Source organism: Ceratotherium simum, chromosome 27 (genome assembly GCF_057802395.1).
Source record: "Ceratotherium simum simum isolate JZ-2026a chromosome 27, ASM5780239v1, whole genome shotgun sequence".
Lineage (NCBI taxonomy): Eukaryota > Metazoa > Chordata > Mammalia > Perissodactyla > Rhinocerotidae > Ceratotherium > Ceratotherium simum.
The window spans coordinates 2,485,940-2,498,738 of record NC_141926.1 but is presented as its reverse complement, the minus strand read 5'-3'; the positions used below and the strand labels follow the sequence as shown (position 1 = coordinate 2,498,738).

Sequence of the window (12,799 nt, the reverse complement as noted above, 5' to 3'; positions counted from 1 at the left end):
GCACACACCCACTACATGTGCACACACCTGCATGCACACATGTGTACACACCTGCACACACACACCCACTACATGTGCACACACCTGCATGCACACATGTGTATACACATTTGCACACACACCCACTACATGTGCACACGTGCATGCACACGTGTATACACGCACCTGCATGTAAACACGTGTATACACATGTATACATGTGTGCATACCTGCAGGTCTATACATGCACACTCCTGCATGCACATGTGCACGTGTGCATACACACACAGTACACGGGGCCAGGAGCGGGTCTGAGGAGGGCAGCTCCCCCAGAGCTCCAGGGCTTCTTTCCAGCTCTGAGCTCCTCCACTCTCAGGTTACTTGTCTGGAGCCCCGGCACGGAGGGGCGCACAGATTGGGGACTGAGGAGGGGCTGCGGGGCTTTGGGAGCACAGGGAGAAGATGTCCCGGAGGCGAGGAGGAAGGACGAGGGCGTGAGGCAGGGAGGGGCATCGACATGAGCGTGGATTAGAGGGGGCTCTCATCCTGCCTCTGCTCCTGCACCCAGCAGGGTCGGGGCACTCGATACAGCAAACCCAGGGGTGCCCCGTTCAGTGTGAATTTCAGATAAGCGTTGATTTTTCGGTCTACATGTATCCCATGCAATACCTGTGATGTGCTTTTTCTAAAAAATTATTCATCGCTTATCTGGAATTCAAATTGAACTGGGCATCCTCCTGTATGTTATCTGGTGGAGGCTGGCAGCGACCTGCATGGGGTCTCGCTGGCTCACCATCACGGGCTGTTGATGACCCCTCCTCCCCATACCGGGGTGCCAGAAGCCCCTTAGAGAGCGGGGCCAGCACTGCACCCTCAGCCAGAGGCCAGGCTCCTCCGGCTCAGAATGGAGAGGGTGCAGTCTCCGGCCGGGGCTGCACCAGCCTGGGCAGGGGGTGTGCGGGCCTGGGGCCTGCTGTCAGGCTGCTCCTGGATCCTAAGCACATTAGGGACTCAAGGGGGAGAGAAGAAGAAATCCCCACATCAAACAGCCCTGCTGAACCCTGCTGGAGCCAAGGCGGCCAGGCACCTGCTGGGCTGGGCGGGCCCTTCCCCCCTCCCGAGCGGAATTCCCCTGGAGCCCTGCCCGGCCAGCCCTGGCACGCGGTGAGCCGGCTCCGGAGCACCCTGCAGGGATGACGGTGCTTCCTGGACTTGGCAGCCAGGAGCCCCAGGAGCCCCTGACAGCCTCCCTCGAGGGTGGGTGGCTCCTGGTAATCAATGGATCAGTGGCTGGGCAAGGAGGCCTTGGGTTCCGGCTTTGATGGAGCAAAGAATCAAGGTCTGGGAGCAAAGAATCAAGGTCTGGGAGTGCCCGAGGGAGCCAGAGTGCACCACCAGGGGCAAGCAGGCAGCCCCCCCAAAGGGGCTGCTGCCATCCTCACTGTGCCTGTTGCCTAAGGTGGGCGAGGGTCCCATCCTGGGAGGCTGAGGGGGCAGCATGCTCCCCTGCCAACTTCTGGGTGCCCCTCGAGCTCTCCTCGGGTCAGCAGCTCCTCCAGACCTGCTCCGCGATGCTCAAGTCCCTTAGTCGGCCCTCTGAATCAGCGGGTTCTGCATTCAGGGATTGAATCTACCACAGATGGCTCCTTTTCCAGGCTGCTTGGGCCCCTGCCAGTCCTGCCTCACAGAGCAAACAGGAGTCACCAGGAGGAAGCCCCTCGCCCTCACCCTCGTGAGCACCTGCAGTCTGGCTGAGCTGGCCCCTCCCAGGGTCATCTGGGCAGTGCTGACCACTAAGGGGCGCTCTCACACCACCTCTACAGAGAGGGATCTTAACCGAACCTTCTTGCCTCTTTCTTTTCACTTGTTTCTGGACATTTACATCCTTGGTGGAGACTAAGCTTCTGACAAGCCCACAGCTTCACCTGCTGCCCTGGCACACCCGCTGAAAATTCTGGCCAGCACCTCTACCCGTCCCCTGACCTGCCCCGTCTCGCTCTTCCTCCAGGCTTCACTGACCCTCTCCATCGAGTACCCCGGCCACTTAGCCGGCCCCTCCTGCTCCAAAGCTCCTGCTGCTTTTGGTGCCCAATTCCTCAGACCCGCCTCCCGGGCAACAAACCCAGAATCTCCCCTCCCCCCAGCACGACCCCCTCCCCAGGGCCCCCCCCATTCTGGGTCTACGTTTGATGACGGCAACCACAGGCCCCACAACCAGTCCCTCAGGGAGCAGAATGCCCAGCAGTTGGGTTTCCCGTGGATGGAACCCTTTCCTTCCTGGACAAGCCCAGCTCAGGCCTCCTTGGGTCTACGATGGGGAGGCCAAGTTCTTGGATCCTTGGTCCCTGCCACCTGGGGAAGGTTCTAGAATTCCTGGTGGGGGGGAGACCTAGAGGGTAGGGCTGAGGAGTGTGCCCCCGGGTGGGCAGCCAGCCTCCCACTCACACCGGGGCTGCACACCCAGCGTGGCCGGGGCCTTCCTCATGAGCTGAACTCACCCGCAGCCCTGGGGCCCACCCGGCGCTCCTCCCCACCTGGTCTGTGTGCACAGTTCAGCATACACCGGCCTGCGCCCTGTGCCCACAGAGCCCTCCAGAAAGGCTCCCTGCGAGGTCAGCACCTCTCTGCACACGCACTTGCAAAGCACCCAGCCTCCCCAGCTTCAAAGCTCACGGTCATGAAAGATGTTGCAAAACTCCAAACCCAACAGTAAACACATTAAGGCATCTCCAGGACCTAAAAGGATTTAAACACAACATGAAAAACGTTGGCAAAACATGAAAGTGGAATTTTGTGGGTTTTGAGGAATTACTGAGGTGTGAAGAGATGCGGCTCGTGAGAGAAGGCAGCTGTCAGGCCGGGCGCAAAGGGCCCTCCCTCGGTCACCTGCAGGCCGTGGAAGACAGCAGTGCCCCTGGGGCAGTTTGCCTGCAGCCCCCAGCGTTCTGGCTTCTGGGACAGCTCTGCCTGTCGGGCTGGAGATGTGCTTTCTCATGGTCACCCTTCCGGATGTTTCTTTCAGGCCAATGTCACGCCCTTTGGCCTGCTCGCCTTCAGGTTATGTAGCTCCGACAGGCCCTGGCCTCGGCTCAGCTGGCCCCGTTCTGTCCCTCTGCGCCGGCCCCTCTTCTGAGGACACCTGCTGTGTCCAGGGCCTGCGGCCAGGCTGGGTGCAGATCGGAGCCGGCTCTCAGATGCCACGTGGAGATGCAGAGTGGCCACCACCTTCCAGGCCGGCTTGTCTCCTGCCACCAACGTCCCCCAGGATGGAATCCTGTAACCACATTCTGAGAAGACCTCCTACGTGCCTTCCAGAGCCGGCTAAGACCCTGGGTGAGTCTGCTCCGCAAAGCTCAGCATCTAGTCCTAACCCTCTTTGTATGAAGAGCTAGTAGTGTGTCAAAGGGACGAGCCACACGCAGGCGAGGAGAGGAGACACCACGACTCGAGTAAGCAATGTGTCCAGGGAATCCTTCAAGCACAGTCCAGACTCCAGACCTGGAGAAGGGACCTCGTATGGACGCAAGGACACCTGTAGACGACTGGCTCCTCCACTTACCAACATATGTCGCCCCCAGCCAGGTCCCCTCACTCCCCAGCCTCAGCTTTCTCATCTGTGAAATGGGTCTGAGACAGAATCACGAGCTGGCTGAGCACATGTAGCCACAGACCTCCCTCCAAAAATCTCTGTAAACAGCAGAAAGGCTTTTCAAAAAGGGAAACAAGAAAGGTTGTCATCAGTGGAAATTCCAGGGTTACCGGAATGAGGCTGCCAGGAACGGAGAAAACCAGGCCCCGAGCACAGGGCGGGCCCGGGCCGTGGGGTCCTACTTATTTGGGAATGCCAGCGTGCCGGCGCCTGGCCCGGCACCTGAGGACAGAGCTGCCCCTGCCTGGGGACTGTGGGTGACTGTCCCACTTAGAGGGTCCTGGGGAGGCCCCTCTGGTTCCTGGTGGGCGGCTTTGGCATTCTCTCTTCATGCCCCTCTGTAGGGCCCAGGATGAAGACAGGGGCTTGCTTCACACGTGGACCCTGCGTGCCGCGTACAGTTGCTTTTCAACAAGTTCCTAATTGCTTCTTCCTAAATCCCTCCCTCCGCTTTCCCTTCTGGGGGAAGAACATCCCCATCTCTGCACTAACGCTGTCTCCCAGCTCCTCACTCTTTCCCCTCCCCGAGCCCGTCTCTCCTTCCCTGCAGACGACGCGTCCTCAGCACCCTCCTGGGTTCCACCGCGGGTCTCTCCACCTGCAGTTGGTGCTTCCTCCGTGTCTTCAAGTGGTCCAGCCCACATGTGTCCACGGAGTCCTCCTTTTTTCCCGTAGTCCTCCGTGCTGGGTCCTGACACGCTTTTGCATCTCCAGTCTCACCTCTGCCTGATGGAGGCCCCCAGGACACCACAGAGGCCTGCTCTCCTGTCCCTCCACTCGTCTGTTAGATACTTAAACAATCACCCTGAATCGTCTTTCAGAACAAAGTCTTCACTGACTGCGGTTGTCCCTCGTGCGCTATGTTTCAAATCACTTCCAGATTCTGGCCAGTCTCCGTGAACGCTCCCCAGCGCACTGGACTCCAGACGTGCGAACACCTGAAACCCCCTCCTCGGGTTGGGCACGCTCCCTGGAGGGCAGCCCGCCAACCCATTGGCTTTCCAGGCACCCATGCAACCCAGGTGACACATGCAATTGATTTAGAGCCCACAGGGTTTCCCCAGGAACCGCCGTCAGCCCATCGTCTGCACCGCCTGCCAGGCCTCCACGTGGCCCTTTCGCTGCTGCCCGACACCACCCTTTTCACGGTTAGCCACCGTCCCCGCTTGTCGGGACTTCCTCGGGAATCCTGATTTTACTGCCCTGTAGGTGTGCTACCTCCAGCCCACCACCAGCCCCAGACACTTTTGCACCTCCAGTCTCACAGGCCTGGTGTCTAATTCCCGTCAGAGACTCGGTCACCGATGGGCAGACCCCAGGCCAGCCTACTGCCGAACGCTTGTCAAATCCACATACGTGCACCCAAGCACACTGGTGTCTAACCCAAGACAGCTATGTTGTTTTCCGGAGTCTTAGCGTCTGTAAGGAGCTACAGCGATGATGAATACGACATCAAGGCTGATGGAGCAACAGCATCACACCGCCTGGGTTCCAGTCCCGGCTCTGCCAGGAGCAGGTTCCTAACCTCTGAGCCTCTGCTTCCCCGTGTGTAAGGGTCTAGCAGCAGAGCTGACCTCACAGGGTGGCTGCAAGGACTGAGATGGAGGAAGTGGGTAAAGCTCTTGGCACGGCCGCCTTACATGGTTGCTGCTCAGCAAGCAAGAGTCGCTGTCACGGCTCACCTCCCGAGACCGTCAGGAAGGAGAATGGCCGCCAGGGATCGCGCCTCATCCCAGCTCCGCTCCTCCCCAGGGCGCCCATCTCAGGCAACGGTACCCTGGGTCCATCAGGGAAACGGAAGGGCAGCCAGCTTCTGCCCCGAGAGCCTGCGATGGACAAAGGCCCCACCCAGCACCTGTGCTTCCCTTCATAGTTCTGTCACTAGCCCGGGACACGTGTGGTTCCCTGGGGCCTCCAGCACTGTCCCATCCTAATAAACACTTTTCACTGCCTCGACTCAAGGGGCTCGCTTGGCAGCCCACGGTGACGGGAAGTAGCTAGGGGACCCTCAAGGTCTGAAGGACAAGTAGAGTGTGCTGCCCCCCCTCCCCCCTCCCCCACGTGGCCGGGTCAGAGGCCAGCTGCCTGGCTGCCCCCGGGCGGGAGCCCAAGGCCCATCCGAGGGCGGGTCAGACCCCAGGGACCTGCCCGGGGGGGCCAGGGGCCTGCCTGAGCGCCTGCTGCTGCCCAGGAAAACTCTGTGCCCGAAGGAGGGCAGAGCCAGGGAGCCCCTCCATTTCAGGGCTCCCCAGGCTGTATTTGGGGCAACATGGGCTCAGCCTGAGCCTTACATGGGGGAGGCGCCCAGGTTGGGGGGTCTGGGGTGGAGGGTCTGGAGCCGGACGCTGGTCCCGGCTCATTGGGTCCCCCAGTCCCGCGTCACGCGTCTCCAGCAGCCACGCTGCGGACACCAGGTGGTGTGCCGGATCTGAGGTGAGGCTCGGCGGGCGGAGAAGACAGGGCTCACGTCCGGTTCCCTACCTGGAAAGACTGGAAGAGCTGGAAGGAGCCGACGAGCCAGACGTAGAGGTGGGAGTTCACCTTGGTGGACGTGCCGTTGAAGGCGTTGGCCACCGCCAGGAAGGAGTAGGGACCCACGGTGAAGAACTCCCAGTCGTAGGCGCCCGAGGTGGCGATGGTCTGGTTGGCCTCAAAGAGACGGGTCCTGGGGTTCCACTTGTAGATGACGCTGTCAATGTTGTGGTTGTCACCTGGAAGCCAAGCAGCTGTGTTGAGGGAAGAGACGGGCTTTTACAGCCTCATGGGGGCCTTGCGGGAACCCTGGCCCACCCTGTCCATCCAGTCCAGCCAGGCCGGGGGAGGCAGCACTCAGGACATGGCCCTGCTCACCCCTGTGTTCTCCTCCACCCTCCCCACTCCCCCAGCCACACTGCCCTTCACGTGACCACACCTCCTGCCTCTGTGCCCAGACGAAAACCCTCAGTGCGTCCTCATCTTTGGATGGCTCCGGATGGCCCATTGGCCTTCCCGTATCTTGGAGGTGGGACCCCCTCTCCCAGCCTCACCTCTCACACTGCCCAGTGTCCCCTTGGCTCTCCTCCTGTGAAACTCTGCCCCGCAGGGCCGGCTGCTGCCTTGGACCCAGTCCACCCCTTGAGTTATAGGACGGGCTCACTGTGGTCAGCCGGGGCAGTCACTGGCCCAGAAACCAGGTACCCCAGCCCCTCCCAGGCCTGTCTCCTCACTGCACCCATGCATCACACAGAGTTTATGCCCAGACGGATGAGCCTGTCCAGGGGGAAACAACTCTCCCAGCTTGTCGGTCCACACCAACATCCTCTCCCTAACTCTGGGCCTGCTGTCAAATACCTTCCCACCTACTGCAGCCAGACTCCTCCCAAGAGGAGGTTAGTTAGTTAGTCAGCTGGTTAGTTTCAAATGAGGCAGTCTGTGCTGGGGGCTGGGCCCACGTGTCCGTGGTGACTCTCCTGAGAGCGGGTACCCACACAGACCGGGTGTTTGTCTTCCCACCTGGACAGGTGAGCAGGTGCTCGGGTGTGTTCACCCTTAGACCCCACTGTCAGATGGCCAAGCCCAAGGAATCAGGCCAGCTGTGGTTTATGGTTATTTTTTAATGAGATGAAAATGAACTCTCAGGCGAGTCATGCCCGGCCCCTGGGATGGTTTCCTTCCGGGCCAAAGGCCACAGCCCCTACCTTCCCGATGGTTGGCCACGGCCAGGAAGTGCTCCCCAGCCACCTGGAAGGCCTCCCAGTCCCGGGCGCTGTGGGTGGGGACCCTCTGGTATGGTGTGAACAGCAGCTTTCTCTGGCTCCATTTGTAAATGACAGAGAATTCCTGACCCTTCTCATTTGGTTCGAAGTTGGCCACGGCCAGGAAGATCTGAAAGAGAAGACCCAGGACGCTTGGTTCTCGTGATCGGTGCGAGCGGTCTGGCGCTAAAGGCTCCTGAATATCAGCGTCTCTGTCCGAATGGCATGGGGGACAGAGGCTGAGCCTGCCTCTCTGTTACTGATGGCCTTGGGGTGGGCCGGGAGCCCATTACTGTCTCCAGATCAGCTAATCATGTTTAAGACCCTTCAACATGTACGCGTTCCCCAGCCCATTACTTCCATTTCTATCTCCCAAACTCAGGGAAGGCTCTATGCACAAAAACGGTCTTTGTCATCCAGAGGAGTGGAAAGTCTTAGCGCCCTCCCGCAGTAAACACATGTCTGTCCCGCAGTGAGTACATGGAAATGCCCCGTGTGTCACGTGACCAGGAGGCAAGCTCGCTCGCCTGTGTGGGTGTAACAGGAGCCAGGAGCTCGGTGTGCAGGACGTGCACACTGTGCCTGGAATCGAGGAAGCCCAAAGTGCACCCTGATCTGCTTGGGTGACACGAAAGCCAATTTGTCCCCTTGTTTTTCTAAATTTCCTGATTTTTCTTTGATGTATGTAAAGTTTTTATAATGAAAAAATAAAAACCTTTAAAATGGCATCAATTAAAAAACGAGAGAGCTAGTCACTCCTTCCCCACATTGGACTGGAGCGCGGCGGAACCGTGGTGGCTGCGAGCGGCAGGAGAGCCAAGCTCTCTGTCTTGCTCACTCACCCACCACCAGCGGGGGCGCCCAGGTGAGAGCAAGGCTGTACTCGGCCCACATGTGCTGGTGAGCGAGCGATTTGGGGGACAGGCAGGGGATGGTGGCCCTAGGACACTGCCATTTGGAGCCGAGGGTGTAGAAGGAGCTGGGAAGAGAAAATTTATCACGATGGGGACGGCCATCCCAGACCCACCCGCCGTGGACCCCCTGCTCAGTGCAGTCCTGACTGGAAGGGGGGCTGCCCGTAAGGGTCTCACACCCCAGGCCTCCTGGGTCCAGCCCTTGCCATCCATGCCTGTACCCGCTCCACTGGACATCACGTGTCCTCAGTGTTTGTGGAGTGAGTAAAGGAAGGATCCGGAATGTAGATCCATTTCCATTCTCAAATGATTTCTGCATTGTTGCCTGGTTCAAGTCAATGACCACAACACGTTTTTAATTTAGTAATGATGGGTCCACACAGAACTGGATAGCACCTTAGAAATGATCTTGTCTTCTATTTTGTAGGAAGCTAAAAACACTGTCTCAAAGTCATGTTCTGGATTTAGAGACTCAGCTGAGTGACTGTGAAAGCCGTTTAGAACCTGAATAAGGCGTTGAAACCATGAGAAATACTTTTTCCTGTAGAATCTGTGTGAGGAGCCCACCTTTGGACTCTGGGTTTTTCCAAGATAAAAAGCATCAAGAAAGTCACCGAGTGCCACTTGCCCTTTTCCCAATGGTGAAATGTCTCCAGGACTGAGCTTGGTACGTGGGGATGCTCTGGTACGAGGCGAACTTTCCATCGGTCCACTTGTAGATGGCGGATGTGGTTTTCCGATTGGCGGTTGCTACAAAGAGCCCGGCCTCGGGGATGACGAAGACCTCGATGCCCAGAGTCTCCGAGTTTGTGAACAGGCTCTGATGTTCCTCCACATAGTCCAGTTTTTCCTTGGCTTGTGACAGAAATATTGAGACCCCGTTAACAACCCCAGAATGGAAGCCCAGAAGGACCGTCTTGGGAGCATGACCCCCAGGGAGCATTAGTATAGGGCGTCACTTTCACAAAGGGCGAGTCGCCCGGAGCGCCGTTTCACCCTCATGGAGAGGTCCGTCAGAGGAGCCTGCTCACTCCTGCACGGGTTTTAGGGTCTGGAGAGCCCCCAGTGATACTAATGAGATGGAATTGGTGTGTCAGGTCCTTATTAGACATTTCCCATGCCTCTATGCTTCTATGAAAGGTCGTGCACTAGAGTGAACTTAGAGAGTAGAGTCAAGAGCTTGCAACCAGACCAGCTGGAGCCAGTTCCCATCTCCTGCAGACAGCTCATTCGGAGCATCCATGGCAACCCCTGCTCGGCCTTCCCGTGAACAGGACTGGGCTGCTGAAAGCGCTTGCTGTAAACAATAATACTCTGGCGTCGTCGCACAGAATCTACGACCAGAGCGGGCAGACAGGGTGTGAGGAGGCAGGCGGGGCCCACGAGGGAGGCCGGCCCCCACAGGGAGACCCGTGCTCTTCCCTAGACTGGGACCAGGTGGGAGAGGACAGCCCTGCCAGCCCCCGTGTCGTGCCCAGGGTGGGGGTCGTTTCCTATTCCTAAGTCACGCTGGCTCCAAGAAGAGCCCCTGAGTCCCCAGGGCCCCAGAGCCACGACCCACCCGCCCGTCTCACCTGCTAACACGGAGACCCACTCGCTGCCCACGCACAGGTACAGCCCCCTCCGGCTGGCGTCAAACCAGAATTGGGCGTCCTCCACTTTGGTACACGGAGGCCGGGATCCCAATGTCACCTTCATGTCGGTTTCTGGGGGGAGACAAGGAAGATGAGTGTCGTGCGGGGACGTGCTCCCTGGAGGAAGACGGGTCAGGAGATGGACCCTGTCTAGGCGGTCCTGCCTTGCCTTTGCCCGCTTGGCTGTGAAGAACCACTCAGGGGTCTTAATTGAGGTCTCAGGGAGGCAGGTGAGACCCGGAGAGGACGTGGCCAGTCCTGGGGCATCTGCCCGGCAGGGCGCTGTGGTGGTCCCTGCACGTCCGCCTCCCTGCCTGCTCTAGAAGGCAGCGCATCTTCCCTCAGATCCTTAGCTCTTCTGAAAATCCTTAGGATTATGGCACGGCCTTGCCCATCTCTCATATTTATTACTTATTGGCATGACTTTATCTAAACTTCCATTTTGTTGGTTCTGTGGCATTTCGTCCCCATCACTTCTCGTAATTCTGCCTCCGTCTCAGGTCACACATGTCCTAATGATGCTATTTGGCCACTTTAAAGTGACATACATGCTGCACCCCAGTCCTGACAGCCAGGCTGTGACACTGAGCATGTCGTTGACCTCTTGCAGCACCCGGCAGAGGCCTGGGGGTCCGACTCCTGCCCCTGAGGCGCCCTCCAGTTATAGTGGCCTGTGCTGCCACCAAGGAAAACACGCCAGAGGCCTGGCACCTCTGAGAATTTGTAAACACCATTCTAGGGTTGGATCGTAAGGGTCGACCTGCTCGAGGGGGCTCCCCTGGCTCTCAAAGCAAGGACTGGGAGACTCAGCACCTGGTGGGGAGGGGGTGGGAAAGGGGATTTTGGATTCTCCATGGCAGGGCTGTGGTTTAAATAAACAGTCAACATTGTAACTTCGCAGTGGTTAGACGCAAACACAGACTACAGAAGCAGAGCTGGGGACCCTCTGGGCTGGGGGTGGGGGGCAGTCATGGAACATAGAAACGAACCTCCTCCCGAAGGTCAGGGTCCCCTGCGGGGCGGGGGCTGAGGTCTGGATGTCTGTCGGAGAGGGTTGGGGAGAAACGGCCCCAAACGCTGCTCTGAGGGCAAAATAGGCAGCAGGTCGAAGTCAGAGACTCCAGGGAAGGAAGAGGGTGTCAGCGAACAGCCCGGGTCCCAGCAGGACGAGCGGTTCCTGAGGGCACCCTCCAGGCGGGGGCTGGATGGCCACCGCAGGAGCCCTCTGGAGGAAGGGTGGACGATGCTGGTGTGTCTGACCCCACCGTTGGCCTTCCCTGGGGGCCCGGCTGCATCAAGCCTGAGCGTTCCCTTTGTCAATTTGACAGTGGCTGTCCTGTCTCCGTGCCCGGGAGAGGTTGGGCAGTGACGTGGCTCTTGGGGTCTACTGTTGGCGGGGGCAGGGAGCGGGCGGCTCTGGCCTACTAACCATAGGGATATTTTGGCACCTCATTATCTTCTGGCCTCCCTGTGAGACCCCACAGGATCGGGGGGATGGACAGCACAGCAAACTCGGCATTCCTGCAGGGACACAGCCTTGGGGTGGCGTCCGAGCCAGGCAGCAGGACCAGCTGCCTCAGCAGGCCCTGCAGAGAGAGGGACAGCACGTTCAGACTCACGCTGACGGAGAGGGTTGGGACCACTGGCCTCGGCCCGTGCAGACCCTGAGGGAGGGGTGGGATGTGGGAGGAGGGTCTAACCTTCTTCAGAGCTGGAAGAGAAGAGTCTGCATATTGGTTACTTGTGGTGGTGGGGGGGTGGCATTGGGAGCAATGGTGGAGAACTGTAACCTGTACTAAGGTAATTAAACCACAGAAGGAAGTTTTCCTGTGGACTAACCTAGGGTAACTAGGCTACAATGCTCATCCATTTGTTATCTGTCCATTCATATATCCATCCATATGTCCATCCACTCATCCATTCACCACCCATCCACCCATCCACCCATCTACCCATCTACCCATTCACCCATCCATCCATTTGACCATCCATCCAACTATCCATTCAACCATCCATTTGTCCATCCACCCACCTATCCATCCAACCATCCCTCCATCCCTCCACCCCTCCATCCATCTATCTATCTATCTGACCATTTGTCCATCCATCCATCTGTCCATCCATCCGTCCATCCATCCATTTGTCCATCCATCCATCTGTCCATCCATCCATTTGTCCATCCATCCATCCAAGCATGCCATTGATAAATATTCACAGAGCCCCTACGATGCATTAGGCATGGTTCTAGACACTAGACACAGCAGGGAACAAAAGACCCATCTGTCATGGAACAAAGTCCACCCCCACCCCCCACTCCAGGGGAGAGACAGACAATGAGCAAACACACAGCTGGTCTCCAGGTGGTCAGGGCTAGAGAGAAAAGACACCTAGGGGAGGGACTGGGAAGGCTGGGTACAGGGTCATCATCTCAGGGTGGTGAAGAAGCCTCCATGGTAAGAGGACAGGGCAGGGCCCAGGGCGTAGGGGTGAGCTGTGCTGGCAGTGGGGATGAGTGTGCCAGGAGGAGAGAACAGGAAGTGCAAAGGTCCTGTTGTAGGCATGTGCCTGCGTGCGGGGCTCCACTGCGCCCTCGTTTTCCCCATTTCCATTTAGCACACACAACAATCTGTCGAACCAGAGCATCGTGGTGACAGACCTGTGGTGACAACCCCTCTGCGGGCACTGGTGCTGAGAGGGCCAGGTGGGCAGCCCCCTCCATACTTACCGTGAACAGGCCTTTGGTTCTCCTCCGGCTGCCGATGAAGAACCGGGCTCCTCGCACTGATAGGGTGGCCGGGAAGGGCACGTCGGCCGTTCTGAAAACATTGGAGGTGGGTTTTAGGGCCATGGGAGGGCAGGGTCGCAGCCCGTTTATGCAGAAAAGGACAG

At 58.4% G+C, this 12,799-nt stretch overlaps 1 protein-coding gene across 1 annotated transcript in view; it reads right to left on the bottom strand.

The window, feature by feature from the left end:
• The window catches only part of TSPEAR (thrombospondin type laminin G domain and EAR repeats), a 178,805-nt gene that overhangs the window by 12,695 nt on the left and 153,311 nt on the right, over positions 1-12,799 (bottom strand). The window contains exons 4-9 of the mRNA XM_087417988.1: positions 12,636-12,726; positions 11,340-11,496; positions 9,851-9,982; positions 8,905-9,131; positions 7,306-7,492; positions 6,110-6,339 (exon numbers count right to left, since the gene is read on the bottom strand). Of these exons, the coding sequence (XP_087274114.1) occupies positions 6,110-6,339; positions 7,306-7,492; positions 8,905-9,131; positions 9,851-9,982; positions 11,340-11,496; positions 12,636-12,726 (1,024 nt within the window). The remainder of the gene's footprint in view (positions 1-6,109; positions 6,340-7,305; positions 7,493-8,904; positions 9,132-9,850; positions 9,983-11,339; positions 11,497-12,635; positions 12,727-12,799) is intronic.